General features: G+C 39.9%; 1 protein-coding gene across 1 annotated transcript in view; it reads left to right on the top strand.

The window, feature by feature from the left end:
* The window catches only part of egh (beta-1,4-mannosyltransferase egh), a 137,729-nt gene that overhangs the window by 2,755 nt on the left and 110,502 nt on the right, over nt 1–24,472 (top strand). Inside the window, exon 2 of the mRNA XM_071596354.1 lies at nt 8,747–9,590. Coding sequence (XP_071452455.1) covers nt 8,769–9,590 — 822 coding nt within the window. The 5' untranslated portion in view covers nt 8,747–8,768. The remainder of the gene's footprint in view (nt 1–8,746; nt 9,591–24,472) is intronic.

The following is a 24,472-nucleotide window of genomic DNA, read 5'->3' as shown; positions in this document are numbered from 1 at the left end:
ATGTATGTTTAGCTGTATGGTAAATATATTCTTGGAATGTATTTTATTCGTTCCTTGGTGTCGTAGCGTTGAGGTGAATTTTTAATAAGTGCGTTTTAAGGTTCTGTTTGAGCACCTCTATTAGTTTCTGAAATGTTGGAAATCGTAGTATATTTACTTGAGTTAGGTAAACAGAAATATCGGCATATTGCGGTCAGGTCATAGGCAGCCTATATGGCAGGCTTGGAAACTGATATTTTGATGGAATTTTATATATTTGCTAATGGTAAGTATTTAGTTGGACTTCGGTTATGTTAATACTATTCCAGGGTAAGTAAATAAACAAGAAATCGAAAGATATTTTAGGGACGATGTTTACTATTGCGAACAATGCTCTCATAACTGGAATAAGTATATGAATCAACCTTGTTCAAATGTGAATCTGTTATATCCTACCTTTTATCGTTCACTTAATTGTAATTTGTTACTTTTAATTGCTTTTTATCGAATAAAAGCACATAATGTTCTCTGTACTGTGATGTATTTTAAAATTTCTTCATGATTTATTGGATCTTCATGAGTTAGGTGTCATAGAAATAGTTTCCCCATTTCATACGAATCATGTTTAATTTTGTCTGGAATAGAATATCGCTGCGAATTCACCAGTACTGAACAGTTTTATCATAGAAGAAATTGCAATTTTTACAACTTTTCATAGCCATGATTCGGTCACCTTGCTACAGGTAACGTTGCCGATGTACCTTCGGATGTGATCACCTTTATTACCCCCTTATTTCAAATTAACCTTACTCTTAGCTTTCGAGCTTCGCCTAGCCTTCGATTTCAAGGAAATCAATACTAGAGCAATTGCAAGGGAAAGCTTAAACAGTTCTTTTTTTTAATAATGTTATGCCTGTTGGTATGCCCACTCGGAGAAGTCTGTGGGGCGTCACGTGTTGCATGAATTCTAAATTAAGTCCGCTCTCCACCGTCCTCCCCCGCCCGTGGATTGCTCCTCGGGGCCTGAATAAGGGTTCCTGGAGATTTATGCCGTTTCGGCGGAATGGAGGGGAAATTGCTCCATTCCCTAGGTTGTGCGCATCCTGGGCATCTCTCCGGAGTCCTCGGGATTTTGCCGCCAATTTTTCACGGGCACTCCCTTCTTGCGCGTCCATCCATCAAGGCGGGCAGCGTGCCCCCTTTATGCGTCGTCCCCGCCCGGCTCACCACGGCTCTTTTCTCTCTTTTGCCTCCTCAGCCCCCTTTCTCTCTCTCCGAAAGACCATGCGCCCTCACCAGAAAAAAAAACAGGACTGCAGTACTAAAGAATTAAAGCTTCCTCGCGTATACTCTATTACCTTCTGCATTCCGTCGGGCGAGGGCCGCGTCATCCATTTACGACAAAAGATCCACTTCCTCGGGGTGGGGCCTCGCCTTCAACCATGAGAACCGTCCTCCTCCCAACGATGCTACCTCCAAGCCTCTCTCCCAAGGCCGTGTCCGGTGGTCTTCTTACCACGAAGACGTTTCTCGGGGTGGGAGAAGGGATGCGTGAGTACAAGGCACCTATTGAAAAGGCAACTTGAGTTGGGACACCCTACACAGTAGTACTGGCATCTGAATGGCTAAGAATAAGTAATTAACAGGTTATGTACGGGTATAAATATTTTGACAATTAAGATTGCTTGTGCAAACATTGTGTGTGTAGTTGTGAAAACCTCGTCATGGTTTTTTTGCGAAGTCCGAGTTCACTTTACAATTCATTTAGTAATTTTTATTAAATTGTTCCATTTCTTTCCATACATTTAGTAACTTCGGTGCTTTATGGGACTCGTTTCGTACGTATTTTCTTTCATCGGGCTATACTTGTATTTTATTCGCTCTTTATTGGTTATCCTTTTTTATTTTGGTTTAATTTATTAGCTCAGGTAGTATTTAATATAAATAATTTCAGATATTTCATCTTGTTGTATGCTATTTTACTCCGGGTAGTTTTTCGGTCATTAACCCCTTGTCATTAATTGTTTTAAGATATGCTTTGTGTCGTGTGTAGTTCATTGATTTTTATGCGTACTTAAATTGCTGAAGTTTTCATATTTTTTAAGTTTATCCTAGTTTCAAGTAAGTTTTCATCATGCAATTAGTTTTTGTCGGCGCTTTTTAATTTTTATTGGTTTTATGTTATTTCAGTGTAGTGAAATTGTGATTCCCTTGGCCAAGGTTTGGCAAACGGCCTATGATTACCCAGTTGCATGAATGTAGTTATATTTTTAGTATGGGCATAACTTTATTCTTACGCTATCTAAATTGCTAAATGCGTACACTCTGACAACATTACTCTTGATGGTTATTTTTCATAATTTTTACATAAAATAATAAAGACTCATAACAAGCACTAAAACGAGACATGAATACAATCACAGTGGTATCCTGATAAAGTATGTGCGAGTTGAAGGAAACACTGATTTTTTAAAGACGAAGTCATTTGCCATAAAATGAAACACCAAACCAAGAAATGTGTACTTACCTCTACATTTCAGATATCTGTATTAAAAACTTGAAAAAATAAAGGTATTACAAGAATTAAAATTACCTTCATGCGGAAGGCTTCAAATTTCTCTTTCCCGAGGAAGGCTCTTCCTTTTCCCATCTCAAGTTAATAAAGGCCTCCGATTTTTCAGCGCTCCCTAAGTAATAATAAGTGTACTCTTAAAAAACTAATGTTATTGTGACCTACATATATAGTACATTCTTGCCATGGCGAATATTCTTCTGCTGGTTTCCACGCTTCAAGCACATGGAATTATGGGATCTCAATATGGCGTATTTAGGATACACTAGTATCCTAAATCCAGGGGCTGAAGTAGGAGTCTAAATTCGCGCACTCTTGCTGCCGAACGAGTGTGGACACCTTTCAAGATGGCGTTTTCCCTAAATTTGAGTGAGTTAGGCACCTAACTGCTGAGCTTGTACGCACCTTTAATGCGATTCGGGTGGATCAAAGTTAAATGAACGGAAAATAAAACAAACGACGAAGTGCTAGGCTGGTTGGGGGAAGAGAAGAGGGTGGTTGGGAGAAATCCAGAGGAGGAAAGAAAAGTGATTGTACAGGGTTTGGGTGGGTGGTGAAATGTTGAAGACTGGTAGAGGGGAGAACATTAAGTAGGTGTGTGCCCAGCAAAAGAGCTAGTTACTTTAATATGTAATATGTACTAAAGGATATTTTGGGTGATTTTAATCTTGGCTGAGAGGGACAGTAGTGTGTAGTTCTAGGGTCCATCAAAAACCTACATGGGTGGTCTGAAAAGTTTCCGGCTCAGAAAATTTCGGAAAAAAAATGTCTTGTATCTTTGTTAGGTCGGAAAATGTTCAGACCACACCCGGTCTGAACATTTTCCGACCTAATAAAGGTAGGATTTTCATATAACTGATGAGAAATGAAAAATTGGGAAAATTCCCGGCCTGAAAAAAATCACTGTTTTAGAAGGGTTTTATTGGATTGGTTTTTACGGGATGGATGGCGATGCCAAATATAGTATGTGTATATTCGGGGTTTGAGTTCGCTGTTGTTATGACTGCGAAGCGTGCGAGGGAAGAACTAATACTTGAACTTTAGATGGCGTTGGTGTGTTATTATCTCTTATTTTATCTCGGTGGTTGAATCTTCCAATGAAAATTGGTGCCTTAATGATTTTTTCGGTTTTGCCAGAAAACTCAAAAGTGTCCTGTACTTTTCTAAAAGGGTAAATTTTGCCTGCTCTTTTCGACAATCAAGGGGCTCCCAACCTAATTCCTCCAAGATACCCGCCAAGTTTCTTCTCTTCTCGCAGACATTTTTTGGACAAATCTGGCGGATTTACGTTGAAGCTTTTCAAATTTTTGAGTTAATGTTTCCTCCCATGGATGCCAAAGACTTCCTGCTTAATCCAAATGTGACAAAAGCGTAGTAACACTTCTCTCTTATCATTGCCGTAAATTGCTCTAGTGGCTTCAACCCAATCTTGGCTATTAGCCTTTCCACCCTTGTAGTAGGTGAGGGCATCTTTCACAATGCTGTTACTCCGTAACCGGTAATTTGGTAGTCCTGATGGCGTTGTGGTTTAGGAAGCCCTTTTTTTGCGACAATTCTGCGCGCTTCGCGGGAATTTCTTGCGCTCCCACAGCTCAGTCGACCCAATCGGGAATCGCGGTTCCAGCGTTTGACGCTCGGATCCTTGGAACAGTTGGATGTTTCGCCAAGCATTGGTCATTGTTCCTTCCTCTTGCATGTTTGGCAGCGTATTAATCTTATTTGAGACATTTATTAAAGTTCGCAATTTACACTTGAAAGCGTTAGATCATTGTGTAGACAATACAACTTGGATGCATCAGGTTTGAGGGAAACTTAAAAACATCGCCTACAGTTATGGATATTGAGGAAAACGCGATAGTATAAATCGGAATTAGCCGAAAAATATCATTGCGAGACCTCCGATCCAATGACTTTTGTGATATGAATAAACGCCCCTCTGATTACGCTTCTGTTATGATCACTTTAAAGCTCTATTTTTTTAACGAAAGCCATGCCAGTGGCTGAGGTAGCTGCAGGCATAATGTCTGCTGATGTAAGTAGGATTTGTTAATTCACATATTCCCTGTCTTGTTTGTTTCTTATGAGCCTCGATCGAGGGAAAATTACATCGTTACTCAAAAGAGCTGCAATTCACGATCGTGGCAATTTTCTATTCAATGTGCGCACTGGCACATGCTTTGCAATGAGGCTTTGATATGCGAACTTGGGAACTTTCCTCTTAGGGGCGTCTCAATGTCATTCCACGGCCATAATGTATTAGGTCAGTGGTGCCCCACTTTGGTGGAAGCTACTGGTTAACTCTGGCCTGGTAATATTTCAATCCCACCCGCGAAGGACTGCCTGGAGAATGTTTTGGGCAATATTGCTAGATTTTATCACATTTAATTCTGCGCGACGAATACATAGAAAAATAAAGGATAGAAAAGTATGAATCTGATAAATTAACAAAAAGTAAATATTTTCTTACCAGAAATATGTCGTTAAAGCGGTACTGATTTGACTCGTAGCACAAAACAAAATAGGGTGGGGCATCACCGTGTTCGTGGGTGAGGTCAAAAAACTAGTTTTTGATCGGTCGCCATATTTTATCCAGTCCGTTAGAATAGCTTAAATAATTGGTCATGTCTCGTCAGAGGCATTATATTAATTATGAGCGCGCCTATAGTCGCATGAAGATCATGCAAGGTTTTTTTAAACCTAGCCTAAACAATAACCTTCTTTCTCGTGACGTCATTTATGGATACTGACTGCCAATCTATTTGGAGAGACGGAGGTACTGAACATACCCTGGAAAATGGGTATGGGCTAAGCTACTTGTCTCCGTTTTATTTGTAATTCAATCACCTTAAGGTGTTAATGATTCTTCTGGGTTGAAATTTTTGCCACGGGTGAGGAATGGGCGCGAGATTTTTTCGGCTCCTGGGTTTTGTTTGGCGATTTTAAGTTCGTAGATTATCCTTTTACCTCATTTTGTCTCGATGAGAGGTGAAATTTGAATGGAATCATCTAAGCGCGTCTTTGTCCGGTGAAGTAGGTGCCCTAGCGTGCATGTGCATGCATGGTGTACGTTGTATTTTGCCATCTGAATCAGAATTATAAATAAAACTCGTGGGCAGCCTTGACCTTGCCCCGGAGGCGGTTTCAGTTCAGAGTTCATTGAGATTCACTGGTGTATCGTGAAATGATTTGTGTTGCGAGACTTTGGCTCGATCGAACTGATGGCAAATGAGTGAAAAGTACTTACTTGGTCAATACACCTTTCTGAACGATCTTTTCACCCTGACGCATGAAATATCCAGACGGCAGTGTATTTCAATAAAACTTAAATTTACTGGTTTGCCGAGACGGTCAGTCGGTACAAACGTGGTTACGTGGAACTATTTAAAAAAAAAATAGTTCTGACCCTTTATGAGTGGTGGTACTGTCGTCGCCGAGTTAAATGGTGTAATACTTAGGGTGCAGTTTTTTCCCAGCGCATCCTGTCTTAGATGTCCTTCCTCATTCGTTGGGTAACGAATAATTTTCAAGGCAGAGTTAGAGTTTTGACGCTTTGTGCTATCGCATTTTTTGTGGTGAGAGATGAAGCTTAAATTAGCGGATTAAATGTGCCATTTTGGGAGCGGTAATTCACCATTACGCCATCCCAAGAATTCTTAATGGACGGCTTAATATCATTCGTTGATTCAGCGATTGTGTCGTTGTTGGCTTCAGAATGTGTGAGGTAATTTTGCGAATGAAGAAGGAATTCGGTGTTTTTGAATCGAAGTTCTTGTGAGTTATATGCGAGGAAACGAACTACTTATCCAGAGTGCTGCAAGTATGTTGCGATGTGTTTCTTTAGCCCGACCAAAGATACGATGGTGGACAAAGTGTGTGTTATTAATTCAATAGTTAACGTGGATCGTTTATAAACATCACGTGTGATTTTTTTACAACGATTAGATGTTTTTTAGAATTGTGAAATAACTCCTTTTGCAGTTTTTCCTTGTTGTAGAATTCCCCACCTCTGATTGGTTAAATTGACACCGACCAAGCACAACTTACTGGAGGAAACCGTTCTGATCTTTTTTATAGAAGCCTTATTTAGTTCTTTAATTTTTTCGATCTTTCTCTCCGTATGTTGGCTAGGGCGACTCGTCGAAAAAATTGAAAGCAATATAATGGCTTTCAGGGTACTATTTAACGGAAAAAAATTGCTTAATTGTATTTTTCTTATATTATTGCGACCGTTCTAATTTTAATGACACGCGTGATTGAAACGTGAACTAAAAACCACGCTGCGTTTGCTTACTTTCGATGGTGTACCAATGGGTAAAATACTTATTCCCATTGGCACAATATAACCCAAATGAAATTTTCCCGCGTCCTTTTCGGACACCGATTAACAAACCTCTAATAAATTTTTAAAAAACTTATTGGTTTTATACTATTAATCACGAGAGTTTGAACAATTTGAATGACATAAAATTTTGAAAGCTTTTCATTATTTATATAAATTTTAAGACTGTTAATTATTTTAATTTGTAAAATGGTTGCCTTAAGCCATCCAGACATTCGTCCTATTTGTTTGAAAATGATAATTTTTTTAACAGGTCACAACATTGTGAACATTAATAACACTAATGCCGCTTTTAATTTTTGAAACCATTACATTACATGTTTTTATGATTAGAATGCTGCACAGCTACGCGCAATGGCATGCCAACCTACAGAAATCCCAGGTAGTGTGTGCGGAGACGCAGCCAATAGGTGATGTTGGGGGTTACAGACGGATGTTGCACGACCAAATGTGAAAAATAACTGTAATCATATGTGCAGAATATGATGCCGTTGCCTTTTTTTACTTTTAGACCCTAGAGTTTACCATTTTCACATGTATGTTAACTCTGTATTAGTCGCTGTAGGCGTTAGTGGAAGTGATTGAAGTTGGAAATTTTATAGCTATCTATAGTGTGCATTACATTGGACAAACTTGGAGAAACTTAATGCAAAGTCATGGGATTCTCAAGACAAACAGTTGGCAAACAGTTAAGTTATAGTGACTTTAATGATTGACACGAATCGAATGAAAATTAATGATCAATAACACTTTGGCTAAATATAATAAAATAAACTTGGCTGTATGCACAGTCGTTACTGGTAGTGATGTGGTAAATCGGAAAAGGTCGGGAAAATGAAATAATGAGCCTAAAAAAGCTAAAATGTTAAGGTAATTCGTTCAGTACTTGATATGGGGTAGCTGTATTTGTCTCAGTAGTAACTTCGTTAAAATATACTGTTGCTTTAATGATGAAATAAAATAATTGTTGGTTGCATGGCATTCATATAGCTGCATGATATTAAAGTACTCGTACAGGTATAGTCATTTGAAATGCCCACGTATGGTATGGGATTAGGGACGTGAGCTTCTTTTTAGTAGGTTCGATCAAGAGTAAATGATTGGGATACTCCTAACTGGACCGAAATTTCATTTATGTGGAGTATCTCTCGGAAATATTACTTAAAAGTATTGCTTAAATGATTATGCATAAAAAGGAAACTGTATGATTTCATTTATCGCAAATTTGAAACCATCGCGTTTTATTCCCTGGTGTAGTTCGTTATCCTTGGCAGCTAATTTGTCCAACTTTCCTCCCGCTCGATACAGCTCGGCACGAGGAATGACCGCAGGTATACATGGAATATATATATATATATATATATACCTGTATATATGTATATATACACCTGTGTATATATATATATATATATATATATATATATATATATATATATATATATATATATATATATACATATATATATATATATATGTATATATATATACCTGTATATATGTATATATACACCTGTGTATATATGTATATATACACCTGTGTGGCATGTAAACCTGAATAATAACCAAGTTCGTTGGTTCTGCTTTTATCTCTTCTAGTAATAACCATAATATATATTATTTTTGTATTATATATATATATATATATATATATATATATATATATATATATATATATATATATATATATATATGCGTTATCACACATTTTTATTTTTGTAAATTTACTCTGCTGCATTTTTTTCGTATTATGATCCTTAGAGTAAACGAAAACTAGGCCGTGAAAACGAAATAGCTGAAGAAATGCGAACTAAATTAGTATTATTTCAGCCCGTAAAAATGTCAATTCCTTCTTTCAGGCGGGCCGTGCTCACCGCCGCCATGCCGAGCTCCTGGACCAAGCACCTCCTGCACTGCTTCCTTCTTTTAACTCTCGTCGTAGTGTTTGAGGTGTGCACTGGCGGTTTGAGGCTCTGGGGGGAGGGACCCGCGGCTTCCTTGGACCCCTGGGAAGCCTACGGATACACGGGCACCATCCTCCTGTACCTCCTTCGGTTCCTGGCTTTCCTCCCCCTCCCCCAAGTCCTGTTCAACTTCTTCGGCCTCACCATATACAACGCCTTCCCTGACGCAGTTCCGCTCAAAGGTTCCCCCCTCCTCGCTCCCTTCATCTGCATCCGAGTGGTGACCAGGGGCGACTACCCCCAGCTTGTCCGCGCCAATGTCCGGCGGAACCTTGAAACGTGCGATAAGGTCGGGCTGGAGAACTTCCTGATCGAGGTGGTGACGGACAAGCCACTCAGGCTGGGACCCTTGGCGCCTCCGCAGCAGAGGCGACTCAGGGAGACCGTGGTCCCGTCGTCTTACAGGCCCAAGAGCGGGGCCATGTTCAAGGCCAGAGCCCTGCAGTACTGCCTTGAGCCGGGGGTCAACGAACTGTCCGATTCCGACTGGGTTGTGCACCTGGATGAAGAGACGTTATTGACGGAGAACTCAGTCCGTGGAATTCTGAACTTCGTGTTGGACGGCAAGCACCACTTCGGCCAGGGACTTATAACATACGCCAACGAGGAGGTGGTGAATTGGGTGACCACACTAGCCGACAGCTTCCGTGTAGCCGACGACATGGGGAAGTTGAGGTTGCAGTTCAATGTGTTCCATAGGCCTCTGTTCAGCTGGAAGGGTTCTTACGTCGTAACCCAGGTGAGTGTCGCTTGAAGATTGAGCCAATGGGAGCTTCCATTAAATCACGTGATAATTTTGAGATTACGTTGATTCCCCTTGTGCTCCACCCTAAGCAATGTTTAATAACTTTTCCCGCTTAGTCAGTTTTTTCGTTCACTCCCAAATTTGCATGCGGCAACGGACAGTTCTTCAACACGAATAACGCAACTGTAAATTGTACGAGAACGTTTCATTAATCTCACGTATGCTAGAGACAACTTTATTTTCCAAAATCACTTATTTTTTCGTTGTTTTGATTAAACTTGAGCTATTAGCTTGGTTCTGGAAGCTATGGTACGTAAACCGAATCATCACTTACTCAATAGACCAGAGACTACATTATAAGGAAGACATAATTGTTTTCTTGCTTGCTTTCAAAGATAACTTATTGTCTACTAAATGTAAGTGCGGAAAAACACCCAATACGCTCGTGAACAAAAAATATCAATTATATTACTCAATAATTCTAGGCGCCTGTGTTTTATCGCAGGAGGAATTTGAAGAAAATTGTACTTGAAGAAATAAGTGTTTCCAATAGGAATAAATGCAAAAAAAACAGATAAGATAACACTCAATGAGTACAACAGCTGGCTAGACGTGTTGAATGAATGTATTTGAATTGAAAAAAATCACGTTTCCACATTAATTAAGAGCAGTCTTCGACATTAACCCATTGATAAGGTACTGTTACCAGGCTAGACCATTCTGTGTGACCTATGAGAATAGGATAGCAAGACTTCATAAAATAACAGTATACGGTCAGCATAGACACATATGTTATTAGAGCAAAACAGACGAACTGTAAAAAAATGACGATTAAATCGGTAATATTTAACATATCATTAATGAGAGAATGCCGCAGACAACAAAGAAATACTGCTATTTCTGCTGATTTGTGAAGCTTGAATTTATTGAGAAAATTTCCAAACGGAGATTAATTATGTAAGGTAATGCATAATCTTTATCTCCGTTTCTCGTAAAGCCGCTTTTTCTCTTTGATGTTTATTAATTTCTGACGACTAGAGCTCAGGTCAGAGCTTCTAGAGGTCACGATTTAAATCTAATAGTTTCGAAAGTGAAGGAATATTGTCTGCCCTGGCGTGTATGATTAAAGGTGATCCTGGTGTGGCTGGGAATGGTAATACAGACCCATCCCATTTTCCTTCCTTGGACTATACATTAATAATAATAGTAATAATAATAATAATAAAGCTTTATTGCGCGGAAACTGAGACAATATAGTCCCTTTTCCCACTTCAGAGATAAAAAATAAACCTTGCACGTTCAGGCTTCACTTCGTGCAATTTTTTGTATTCATAAAATGAAAGAGATAATGCACTTTTCTGCAGAATTTATTTGGTTTGGCACAACGCGTTCCAAACCAAATGCCGTAATGCGGTGAAACGCGTTGTACTAAGCCATATAAATGTTGTGGAAAACTACGTTCTCTCTCTTTTGATTGTGATTATATCCTTCCGGTTGTACGTTATCGTAGATAAGAGTTGCTGCTCGTTTGCTCTAAAAAATATTTGTTCATATACTAAAGACATTCTTCCCGGTTACACTATCTATGAAGCGAAATTTGACGGGTACACATAAACGTTAGATTAATATGCTGCTTTTTAACCGATGTATCACTATCCATAATGAACTCTAGTTAATGCCTGCACGCTAAAAAATTTAAAGGCCAAGAACGTCCAACTTTCCATGACTATACTTGAATTCATCGGGTTTGAATCGCAAAACAATCAAGCGATACGTTGTATGAGAAAATTGATAAGTAAGACCAGGTTGGAGCTTTGATGGTGGCATTAAATGTGCTCTGTATAAGAATATCTGACTAAGAAGAGTTTAAATTTACACCCTCCTACTTTAACAATCATTTTTTACTAAAAATTTCAGTTTTCATTCGGCTATATGCTCTAGAAGAAATCCTGGAAAAGCTGATAGAATATGAAAATGTGTTAAAAAATTCTCTGCTGTACCGCGGAATTAAACCAAGGCCATTTTCGCTGCCATTTGAGCCTCCGGAATACTGTCGAGGATCTGGAAAACGAAAGGATGGCCGATTCCTTGCGACGGGTCCCAGATCCTTAATCTACTCTTAATGTTGGGCTCGTTTTGAACCAACCTCATTTTCCAGATTGGGTGATGGACTCAGGGACACCGTACACAGTTCCACATATTCACTGGGAAATTGGATATTGTACAAGAAAACTCAAAATCATTGGCGTAGCCACTGATTTTACAAGTCACACCCCAGGTTTCCGTTATGAGTATATAATTTTGTTAACCAGGAAAATCATAGGATTAAGTAGAAAATTGTGTTCTTATAACAGTGTTTCAGTAGGACAAAATGGAACTTGAAGACCTGGGGGTAGAATAGTCAAATTGTTTCGCCCTATGATTTTTATAAGATTAAAAATTTCCTCTCACGTCATAAAAATTCCCCTAGTTGTAGTATTTCCCTGTTGATTCGGTAGTGAAAAGGTCTAAATGACGCGTGGCGTACTTTGAAACTGTAATACAGCTAGCGCTGCTGCCTGCACAGTCAGGAGGCCAATAGAGAATGCGCTCTTCGGCGTAAACCATTACTCCTGACATAAATTTTAGGAAAGTTCCCAGTCAGATGACCGTGACCTTCTTTTATCGTGATGAGAGAGGTCTGGTGGCGCTAACTGATGAATAACTGGAGAAACCCTCGTTCGAAGAGAAAAAAGATAATGATGAAACATTCGGATAGGACATCCCCCGACACAGTGTCTTCTTTCGGTGTTTACTAATTCAGGGAATCGCTGCAACTAGATTGTAGATTGTATGCGTGTCTTCTTGCATTTGAAAAATCACACCTGCTTTATTTATTAATTAGAAAAACACCGCGAGACGGACATGGATGTTCAAACTACCAATTGCCTGTCAATAGGTATCTTGTCACGCCCGCCCGTGAATGTTTAAGTTGCTATTCACTTTCTGCTACCTTATAATTGTTACTATTGCCATTAAAGATAAATATTAACTGTGAACAAATTAACATCCATTATCATTCTTCGCCATAACCGTATAGTTCACCTTTTGATGGATTGGCTAAAAAAATGTGGTGTTTCAAAAGGAAATTATGTATTAAAACCATACGTATGGGATGGTATAGAGCCACAGTACACGTAATTTAAGTTAGCCGTATAGACGTAATTTTCATGACTTCATTCTCTTGAAGATGACGTATCCAAGCGTCATTTTGTATTAGTGCAGGCCAGAGTTATTTAATTTACACCGATGGGTTTCGTGATTGTGTTAATGTCTTTTACTTCAAATGAAAAATTTTGAGCACTTTGCTTGTGAAATGCTTGAGGGGAAGGAATACGGAGTGGAATTGGGGAAAAAAACAAAAAATAGTATATCGCAGTATACATACTTGTATCTTGAATTCGTGCGGCCGAGAAAACGTATTGTGAGTGAGATTTTTTTACCTGCAGTTATTCACTGTTATTTTTAACCTTTCCAGGTTCGAAAATATTTTTTTAGTAAAACATATCAGTTTCTAAAAGTGCTCATTTTTTGAAAATTATTATTTGAAAATATCCTAAGACGATTTCGATTCGAGGGAAAGATAGCGAAGGTATGCTAAATTTACACATAAGATGAAATGCCTTCCCGTTAATAAGTAATCGTACTGTTGCAAGCGTGAAACAAATTAATAACCGTATATTTACTCGCGAAATCGCTCGATGGCCAGTAAATTGGAAGGTTGTTTGTTCGTGGATATTATCCCTCATATCTCAGTATGTTTTATTGAGAATTCTCAAGGCCACGTTTTTTTTAAATTAAAAATCGCCATTTCCTTGAGACTCGCGTTGTTATTTTTCTGTTTTGTACATTTGTTTTCTCACTCTAATCTCCGTTGATCAATTCTCTCTGTTTATCAATTTTATTCGTTGGAGATTTTTAGAGTGTTAGACTTGATAAAACTAAGATGTCAGTTTGATAAAGTGGGAAAAGGTCGAACGTGTGCCTTCCCAAGTCAGGCGTATTCCCACGTGGCAATCGAATTAAAAGAGGCGCGTCTCCCTCAACTACACTCTGGAGCATTAGCAGTGACAGTTGCGGCGATCTCCGTTATTAAAAATGAAAAATTGGTCCCCTTATCAGATATAAGTGCCTATATCCAAGTACTTCTTGGTTTGGCTCGTGCCAGATCCGCGTCTTGATCTCCGCTCGGGCTGAGAATATTTTAAGTCCGTTCTTTAGGAACCACTGATAATTTTGTTTCTTTGCCAATTTCTTTGATCTAATTTGAAGATCTCCGCACGACCTAAATCGCGAATTCAATCGTAAGCAGTTGCAATCAACGCCGTGTAAATTTATCGGAAATATCGCTTTGCAATGTAAAGCTTACCTGGGAATGACCAGAACTGCATAAAAGTACACGTACTTAATTTAAAGAGTACCCAAAAACAAGATAGCCGAGACTTTAAACTTGATTCAAATTTACGGTCTCGGTTATCCAGTTTTCATTGCTTCACGTCCGTTGGTACGTTCATTTTATATTTACATTGAAGAGTACCCATTCATTTTTTAAATAAAATCGCTACGAATGCACCATTTATTTGAGTATTTCAAAATGATATGTGGTTCAATGGTTGGTTAGAACAAATCAGCAGGCCATAGGCAGTTACTACAGGAAACTCCGGTAGTGGTTGAGATGTAATCATTAATTAGTCTCCTTCCACTTAGTTCTAACTGGGTCTAAACTTCTATTTATTTGTACTTGCCAAGAAATGTCTAGCGCCTTCGTATTGAGTAAAGCCAGCGTTCAGCCTCCCCAGCACCCCATTCCCCAAAATGTATTTTTATATTCTTCTGTAACGTGCGTAAAATAAACTGCATTTGCAATTGAGATTTATGAGCCAGGTGCATTGCTTAGAATGGAAGGCAGGTGAAGAGAGGAAATTGGTTGGAAAACAAGGAAAAGTCATGGAGTGTTTTGACTACGTCGGTCACATACAAATCAACCATAACAGTGGAAATTCAGTGCACATTAGCGCAGCTTACCGGTGGGGGTAATATGTCCCGCAAGTCTTGGATTAGTTGCCTTGCACTTCATCCAATAGTACGGCCAGGGTAGTCTAACGTGAAAAAAGTCACGATGGATCACTAGTGGATCTAGAAAACCTCCGCGGGAACTTTACCTATACAAGCAAAACATAATTCATAACCTCCCCTCTTTCAAATTAAGTTCTAAAGCATATTTTATTGGAAATTAATCGCCGTCATTTATTGACCACAATGAATCCTGCAATGTGATCAGACTATGGAAGGCACTCAAAATTATTTTCGGGTAATAAATAATATATATTTTGAATTTTATTGAAGTCTATAATGCTGCCGAAGGTGGTGGCCATGGCCCCCCGCTTCTATCAGCTCTTGCGATGCAACGTTATTTTATCCAGTAAAGTTGAAACCTTACATAAGTAATAATAAGTAATGTGTTGAATATTTCTGAAAATATTAAATGTATTATTACTCTCTGGAAAATTCTGTAGCCAAGTGTGTGTTTATTATGGGTGTAGAAGTCGTGGAGACGTGACTGAGTGAAGAAATGATAATATTATTTCCTTACGCTTGCTCGTGTTTTCAAAAGCTTTTCTGATTTTAGAAATCTACAAATCGTCGTCAGGGTCCCTGATCATCACAGGGGGTTGGTGACCCAGTTTCTCCTTCACATAAAGTCTCTTTCCTGCCTATTCACTAGAGCGCTTGCCTACTTCTTTCCAATTGCCATTGAAAAGGTTCTTTTGTTGGCGTGTTTTTTTCATAGTGAGTCAGAGCCAAGTCGCTGGCGGAAGGGCTCCCGAAATAAAGGAAGCTTACGGGTCGGTGCGTAGGAAAAATGTTCATTCGCTCTCCTCCGTTTCTTAATTCTTTTCGTGTTTAATGGTTTTCCTCATTCCGTCGTGTTATTTTCCTTCGGTAACATCTTTCATGCTTTTTGCTATGCCGAATTAATGGATCCGACTTCTTCCGTTCCTTAGTCTTTTCCTAATGCATTCTTATGAATGAAAGGTTTAAGAAGTCATTCTTCTATATCGTACAATTAGATTTGAAAATCACGTCCGGACACAGTTGACGTTAAACCTTTATAGTTTTAGCTTGAGGTACGGGTCTCCTCATTTTTATCTAACTTATAAAAATACGATTTGCGTAAAGGATTTATGATTTATCAACGCGGAACAGTTTTCAGTTTCTCGCAGGTAAAAATCCGCCTATTAAAACTAATTTCATTTGTTGTTATGGTTAAATTTCCAGACATTCGAATAAGGCATATTTAATTATCTTATCTGGATCTACACAATACTCCGAAAGCCGCCGCGAGGGCGTGTGCCTGGGGGCGATAGGAGACCACCCGTAAAACAGAATGCATTCACACGCAAAGCAAAAAAAGCATGCCAATTCATACTCACAGTCGCATATATTCATTCAAATCCCATTTTAACTTACACATACAAATACCTGTGTGCCAGCAACTAACATGATCATGCACCTGCGAATATACCTTGTGTCTAATCTTGTCCTCGCTTGCAATTCGATTTTATTAACTATTTTTCTTGTGGCTTTGATATCTTGCTATATTGATTCCTGATTGTTCGAGGAAAGAACGAGTATTTGTGAAGAAAACGGGATAGCCGAGACCGTAAACTTGATAGGCATAAAGTTGAAAAGGAGGTGGGGAAAAAACAAAGTTACAAATAAGGGGTGGAACAGGGAACACACACTAGGTCACTTGGGTTTGTTTAAGAAACGCTGTCCCACCCCTTACATGTAACTTTGTTTTTTCCCCCACCTCCTTTTAAACTTCCTGCCAATTTAGTTTACGGTCTCGGCTATCCCTTTTTCATTGCTTCAAGACCATAGGCACGTTAATTTTATATTTACACAAATATTGTTTGTGTATATCTCTAATTAAGTCAATTTCCCTTATTTTATCTTTTTGGCCTAACCTACCAATATTAGTCGGGCATATCATCTCGTAAATGGCTATGAGGTAAGTCATGGATCAGGATACAAAATTGTTTTGAAGGCAGTCTCTCGTCTATCTTTATATAATGTAATAAATGCTTCTCAGGTACGTCCTAACTTCCCTGTGTGAAATCATGCACACTGTTCTCACACCCCCTGATTGGTAAATCGAACCTCTGTAGTAGTTCAGTCGTGGAGATTCGCCCATTTGAAAGTCAAATAAATGATTTTTTATTTATTTTTGTTTTTGAACTAAATGTAGCTTGTATTAATATTGATTTTTCATTCTTCATGGGAACTCGTAATTATATTTATGCAGTGACGTGAAATACATGTACATTTATGCGTTGTTATGTGCACATAAGAGTACATGAGCACATAAAGCACATAAGAGTCCGCCGTGTATCCAAAATCGAAAATTGCTGCTCTCGACTTTCGCAGTGGCGTAATTGAAGGACATACCATTCGAACATCCTTCTCCGGCCATTAGCCCTGAGTAATGGCGTACACATAGCTTTTCTCTTTCCTTTGTCCTGCTCTCTCTCTCTGCGTCTTTACCTTCTTCCTCCCTATGCCATTAGTCACAAATTTTTAACTAACGACCACAGGCTCCTGTTGTTCAGCTGGTATAAGTGACCGTGACAGTTAAGTGGGAAAAACACCTCGGTGCATCAATGCGTAAAATTGAACTTTCCTGTCCGACGTGGTCATTCCTCGTTGACAGTCTTGCCAATCAGCTGGGTGTCCACCCAATGATGTATGGTCCGACCATTCTGTGCCCGGGGCGTAGACGTGTCTTCTTCTTAAGGCAGGCCTCCTGGCAGTTTACGTAACCCTTCGACGCCGGCTGGCCAGCAGTCCTCCCACGTGGTTTCTTCGGGCACGTGCACTGGAACACTTGGCCGCTACGATGGACCGCCGGCGAGCGGAATCCCCAGGAAGCCGTCACCATCAAATTTAGTCGGCGTAACCTACCGAGACTTCCTGCCTGCCGCAGTACACTCGCTTGGTTTCCCCCACTCTCATTGGCGGTTTGGCGAGTCAAGGACGACGGGCCACGAAGCTCTCTCGACCTCAAGTACCTGCAGACTTCTGAGCGTCTTCTCCCCCAGTCCCTTCGGCGTGTTGGTATATCAGTGTTTCCTCAGCCTCTGCTTTTGTCAGGCATGCATAAGGGAAAGTACTTTAGGAGACTTTCTGTCCCTAAAAATTAGAGTGGAGATGCGAAACCGACTCGATTCCGCGGGCGAAGGAACTTTACTCGTTGTGCATTGTTAATGCGGCCCTGAGAACTCGCCGAATATTGTTATGCTTTGTTAAGAGCGAATGGTCACATACCCCTTTTTGTTCACTTCCGATATTACCATATGAGTGATCACGTTTTGAAATATTTGGGCGCGGGCAGACATGCATAGGCGTGATTACGTGACCGTTGATTATTTCGATGGGAGGGATACGAGCTAAATCTTCAATTGAGGTTAATTCGAATGTTGCGCTCGGGATGCATTTGGAATATAATGAATCCTGGAACGTTTAAAAAAAAACAAATGTAATGGTTAGAGTTGGGAAATATAAAACTTAAGTAGATCCGTAAGCATTGTATCTAATTGCCTTAGAAGTTTGTTTTAAATTATTGAGGAAAATATGTCATTTTTCAAGTAGTTTAACCACTATTTTATGACGTGATTCATTCAATGATATGATTCTTTTATGGATCGGAGAGGCTGGGGTTCGTTGGTATTAAGCTGCCTTGCTTGTAATTTCAAATACATTTTCATTCTTTTTTTCAACGCGTCAATTTTGTAGCTTAGTAACATTAGATCCCCCGCACTCGCGGTGGGGCAATGACCTACTCCATTTAAGTTCTATCAAGCGTCGTATCCACTAAACCAACTCTGCGGAACATCAAAAGCATTTGTTAATTGTTCTTAAATTTATGTGTGGCGGTATTTTACGGAAGTGCATTCACGCCAATTACCTGTTAAATTTCTCAGCAGGATGTCAGAAACATTAAGTTCTGCCTAGACTTCATCTACATCTACACAATGCCCTTCAAGCCGCCGTAAGGGCGTGTGATGGGGGGGTGTTAGGTCACCAGCCATTCATGCACGATCCCATTGATGTTACATCTACACAAATATTAGTTAAATCATGCACTCGAAAAATGTTAATCACCCGAGAGAAAAGTACTTACATGCTACAATATTCCATATCAGGATACGTATATTCAAATCATGCCGTATAACTGTTAAAAAGATGGGTATACTTAATAAAAATAATAACACGCAGGTAATCGACAAGAATATACTCCACCAATTCTAATTATCTCCTTCGCGATTGCTGTTATATCTATTTTGATCTCGCTTGGTCGAGGAAAAAAACTAAATTTTAAATACATCCATTCTTAATATATATAAAAATAAATAAAAAAATCTCCCATCTCCTTAAATAAATATGCCTGATTTTACTTTGATGATCTGATCTACCATAGTAAGTCGGGACCTGTAATTTGTCTTTAACATCCTCGGATAGGTAACCTGCCCCCAAATACACGCAGCACCCGTATCATTGTCAGCCCTTGCGGGCGCACATTAAACCGTACCGGTGGGCGATACCCACCTTTACCGGTCATTTTACATAAATAAAACCCTTGGCATTGCAAAAACCTGACAATAGTATGCGTGTATGTTTGTGGGAAACGAGAAACTTAATACTAAGTGTAACAGGACTGTTACACCCTAACAAAATACAATCTAAGGTGAACGAGCCGACAGGAAACGGCTCGTGAATAAGACTAAACTAAAAACTAGGCGGGGGAGAATACATGTCGGGGAAACATCGATGGAATTAACACAGGGAAGCATTACATAACCAGAAGGGAAACAAAACAATAGAAAAAAAAGAAAAAGTGGCGAAGGGAGTGCCGTACATTCTAAGAGCAGACATAGGAAAGACTCATAGGCGAGTAATATCTTTAGGCAGTGTATATGTATGCTTTCGGTTGACATTGTAATCCCAAATTGACGTTAGGAGCGGATTGCCCGTTGCTTTCAGGCGCGAATGAAATTTGGATGCTTGCGTACGAATGAAATCCGCGACGGACGGGATTCCGTGGGCGGCAAGGACATCGGACATGCGCGTCCTGCGGCTAATGTGCAATAATCCGCGGATTGATTTATTTTGAATGATTTCCAGGTGGCGCCATGTTGTTTTACGATTGGCGAAGATGGAGCTTGCGTATAGGAATTTGGGCCGAATTATCGCCTTGTAAAGGCGCATTCGGTCCTTGTGATTGAGCGGCGACGTCGTCAAGGTGACCCAAATACACGCAGTAAATTTAACCTGTATTTAAGCCTATGATCAACTAGTGATTCCCATCCTGTTTCTTCCAATAGTGTCGTGATACTGCTACCTTGTTAAAAGCAATTTTTCATAAACCTAGCTGCTCTACTACGTTATACTCGATCTATTTCCAAAATTGTCAACTTCATGAGGTTTCCATACACTAGCAGCATACACATAGTGGGGCCTAACTAACTCTTGCCTCTTGAATTGGTATTACTTTTTCCTGATTTTTTGAAAGAATTAATAATTCGAGATGTCGTTAATTAGTCCGAATGCTTTAAACGTACTTGACTATGAAATATTTTGTGTAGAATCTTAGCCGTTAAAATGTATATGTTCATTTTGCCTGGCCCTATATTATGGAGTAAGGTGGCTGCCGGTACCTATCAGCATTACCTCCTGTCCAACCAGAATCTATGATAATATTAAAACGCTGGCAACATGAGGTTGTAATAGTTACAGGATACAGATTTATCATTACGGGAAGAGGTGAAATCGCTTTGTAGAGCAAATTTTAATTGCCTCACTGACTTTAATTTTTTTCGCTCTAATTTCATCCCAGACGGTATCAGCCAGCTTTTCTCATCTCATCAAATCATATTAGAGAGGAAAAATGTGGCGTGGAAAACTGTATTAATGATTGAAGGGGGGGGTGTCATACGTTTAAAATAATCAGAGTGACGTAATTTTTTAGAGTCATTTTGGCGCATCGGATGCGTTGCGGTCGATGAATGGGAGCAGGACATGGTTTTAATGACCAAGGGCGCCGAATCGTAAGAATCATTTAGCTACGAAAACTGGGGATCCCACTTGTGCCCTGTTTATTAGGCTAGTAAAACTAATATTTTGGGGAGTATGTAGAGAAATGGAATGGCAAAGAACTTTCACATACAGGTTTAGAAGTAGAAACAGAATGTGACGTAGATGAAGGTAGTTTAGGTCCTGGCATACTCGACGATTAGATTAAAAGGGCATCAAGGAAGATGAAATCAAATAAGGCCGTGAAGGTAGGCAAAATTCCTGCGGAACTACTAAAAGGCTTAGGAAAATGTGGGAGGAAGAGACTACACGTGTATGGACTGATTCGTAGTATCTATTAGGAAGGACTCGGGCGGGAAGACTGTGAGATCAATGTTATTTCCTATTCCGAAAAAGGTAAAGGCTACATTATGTGAGGACTACAGGACAAGAAGTTTGAAATCCTAAGCAGCTAAAGTTGTTCTCAGGATCATCAACAAAAGGATGGAGGGCAGAGCAAATGATTACTAAGGGAATGATGAATTTAGGTTTTGGAAGAGAAGAGGTACGCGCGATGCCATTGCAGTAATGAGATCACTAATCAAGAGGGATGTAGAATACAATGAGGACGTATTTGCCTGTTTCCTAGATTTCGAAAAAGCGTTTGATTGAGTGAATTGGGAAAAACTAATGAGTTTATTGTAGAAACTAGGAATAGATTGGAGGGACAGTACCGGAACCTGTACATGTCTCAGACTGCTCAGGTGCGAATGGGGTACGGAGAATCAAGGTAAGCAGTGTTAGGAAGAGGAATAAGACATTGTTGTCCATTGTCACCCGTGCTGTTCAACGTTGATGTGGATGAAATGATTAAAGAAGCATGGGAAGAACTGGAGGTGGGAATGAAAGTGGCGGGGAATTCGCGGAATCAGTTAGGTTTTCTGATGACCAAGCTTTAGTTTGTCAGTCAGTCAAGGGGTTGCAAGGATTGCGGAGTGAATTGGAAACTGAGGGCGATATATATGAGATTAGGATCAATATAAATAAAACAAAGGTTATGCCGTTTTCTAGAAAGACAAGGACTAAATTGAGCATTAAAATAAGAGGGCAAAAACTATAGCAGTTGGAACAGTTTACATATCTTGGAAGTGTTTTGGATAAAACTAGTTGAAGTAGTAGGGACGTAAGGAGAAGAATTGCGCCGGGCAAAGAAGCTATCACAAGGAGTGGGGAATGGATAATAGGGATGTTGAGTAAGGGTGTTAAAAAAAGGCTCCGTCAAACTTAGTCATGGAGCGTAGTTTAGAACGGCGCGGAAACATGGTCACTGAATCAGGATGAAAGGCGTAGATTAGAGGCTTTTGAAATGTGGGTGTGGAGGATGGAAAAGATGAAATGAACGGATAGGAAAAGAAATGAGGAAATGCTAGGTATGGTGGGCGTGGAGAGGGGATTTGTTGGAAGAAATCCCACGGAGACAGGAAAAATGGATGAAGGGCGTAATCATCGGCAATGGGATGTTGAAGCTTGTGATAGAGGAGAGAATGTTGGCAAACGAAAAAGGGGCAGGAATAGGATAGGGATGTTGAGCGAGATTAAGGGAGGAAGGAGTACCCAGGCATGAAGAGGTTCTTGTGGCAGAGTAGGATATTGTGTTGTGTTAAGGAAAATAGCCACGAAACGCACTGTTCCTTTCCTGTATGATGTTGTATGAATTCTAAACCACCTTCTTTTCCTCTTGTGTGTGGTGTATTTCTCCTTTGGTGGGTGAAACAGCCCCCTGACGCCATCTCTTGGCTAAAGGACCGGGGCGCTTGGCGACATATTAGACCCACGGATCTCAGGGTAAATTACGTTTCCTCGATAGCTCAAGTGGTTAAGAGCATCCGCCCGGCAAGTGGAAAGATCCGAGGTTCGAGTCCCGGTCAAGGAAATATTTTTACTCTTGTGATCCGTTCGATTCCGCCTTCCCCACCTCTATTGTGTTCGTCCTTTATATGTGTTCCTATCCCTTTTCCTTATATCTGTTTCTGTATATATGAGTATTTATTCGCCGTTTGGCGGTATTTCGTGTTTGAATATATAAATATGTATATACATATATATACATATATTTATATATATATATATATATATATATATATATATATATATTTATATATATATATATATTTATATAATATATATTTATATAATATATATTTATATAATATATATTTATATAATATATATTTATATAATATATATACATAACATAGGGGAATTGGGGATCATTAAAATTTGAAATGAATGAAAAAATGCGTTCGGAAATTATCGTCATATTTTTTCGTGTCATCCGATCATTCGTTGATCTGCCTATGGACTTTGCGGGGACGTTACGTCGCTGAGTATGACGCTTCCGAAGAATGTGCAGTATGTATCATGTTGGACGAGGATTGGTTGTGATAGGCGGAAGGCAACCATAGTAGATTCGCCTATGTTGGTTAGAGGGTCTAATTTATTTCCATGCACCACCATATCATCCCCGCGTAGTTCTTGGGACAATTAAATAACTCCACATTCATTTATTTTTGGTTCGCCCGATGAATTAAAAAATGCCGGTGCCCCCCTACCTACGTACCCACGCGGCTACCACGTCTTTAAAATTAGTGATATATACTTAAATATAATATGTGTACTCTTGCTATCATTCCGCGTAGGCATGTAGGTGGACACCATGTTTTATTGGTATGTTTTGAAGAAAGAAAACGTGAAACATTACACCCACTTACTAGGCCGGAGTAACTCACTAGTTCCTTGTCCGATGATAAGAATGCTACGTAATTATTGATGGCAATGGAAAAATCCCTTCTGTGACAGTTTTCCCGTATTGGTTGCACAGTACGTTTTTATTTCCTCGGCATCACGTCTGGATCTTCTCAGTCTCCACTCACGTCTGATTCGAACGCGGTGCTTCAGCATTAGAAGTCGCGCAATTACTCCGTCAACACCAAGGCTGATTTTTTTCTGCTCTCGTAGTTAAGAAGCCGCGAACGCTTATGCCCCCCCCCCCGCGCTTTCCTAACGTTCTGGCATGTATTCATGAGCAAGGTATTAAGTGTGTGTTTACCAACCTCTCGCGCCATTATACCTTCTTATACTCCTCTCAAACACGCCACTTAACGCCTGTGAAATCTATTCCTTATGTGGCAGTGATGGGCGCGGTCGTGATAACAAGACAAGAGGTTTTATTCTTTGTTATCTAAATCGCCGAGTAGGGTGAGGTTACATAGTGCTTTGCTTTCGCTGTAGATGCCTTCTCCCCCACTCTCCCTTCAGTTTTCCTCTTGGGTACGTGCGGGCTTCCACGCCTATGGTAGATGAGCAATGATCGGAGTAGTTCTCCGTCCCCATCCCAAATGGATAACGCCCCTTCATCCTTTGTAAAGATAAGAAAAAAATTAAGAACTGGCGGCTGTCTGCCTCTTTGGAGGGATGGCGAGGACAGTTCTTCCCTTATCGCGGAGTCATCGTTGACTATGATTCATAGAGTACATAGGGTGTAGCATGGCTGTGGTCGTCTGTTTGGTTTCCGAGAGTGCTCTAGAGATCCCGTTTTGGCCGGTTGGGTTTGTTAAGTTTCCTTCCTAACGAACGCATGGTGTCTGCGGGAGCCGGGTTTTGACGTCACGGAATCGTTAGTATAAGAAATTAGGTGCCATCTACGCCATCGTCATGGCGCACTGTCGCATGGGAAAACTCTTCCTGCGTCTTCGGCATTCCGT

The sequence above is a fragment of the Hetaerina americana genome, unplaced genomic scaffold, assembly GCF_022747635.1.
Source record: "Hetaerina americana unplaced genomic scaffold, ioHetAmer1.1.p SCAF_8, whole genome shotgun sequence".
In the NCBI taxonomy this organism is placed as follows: Eukaryota; Metazoa; Arthropoda; class Insecta; order Odonata; family Calopterygidae; genus Hetaerina; species Hetaerina americana.
Note: the sequence above shows the minus strand (reverse complement) of the source record. Positions and strands in the feature narration are given on the sequence as shown.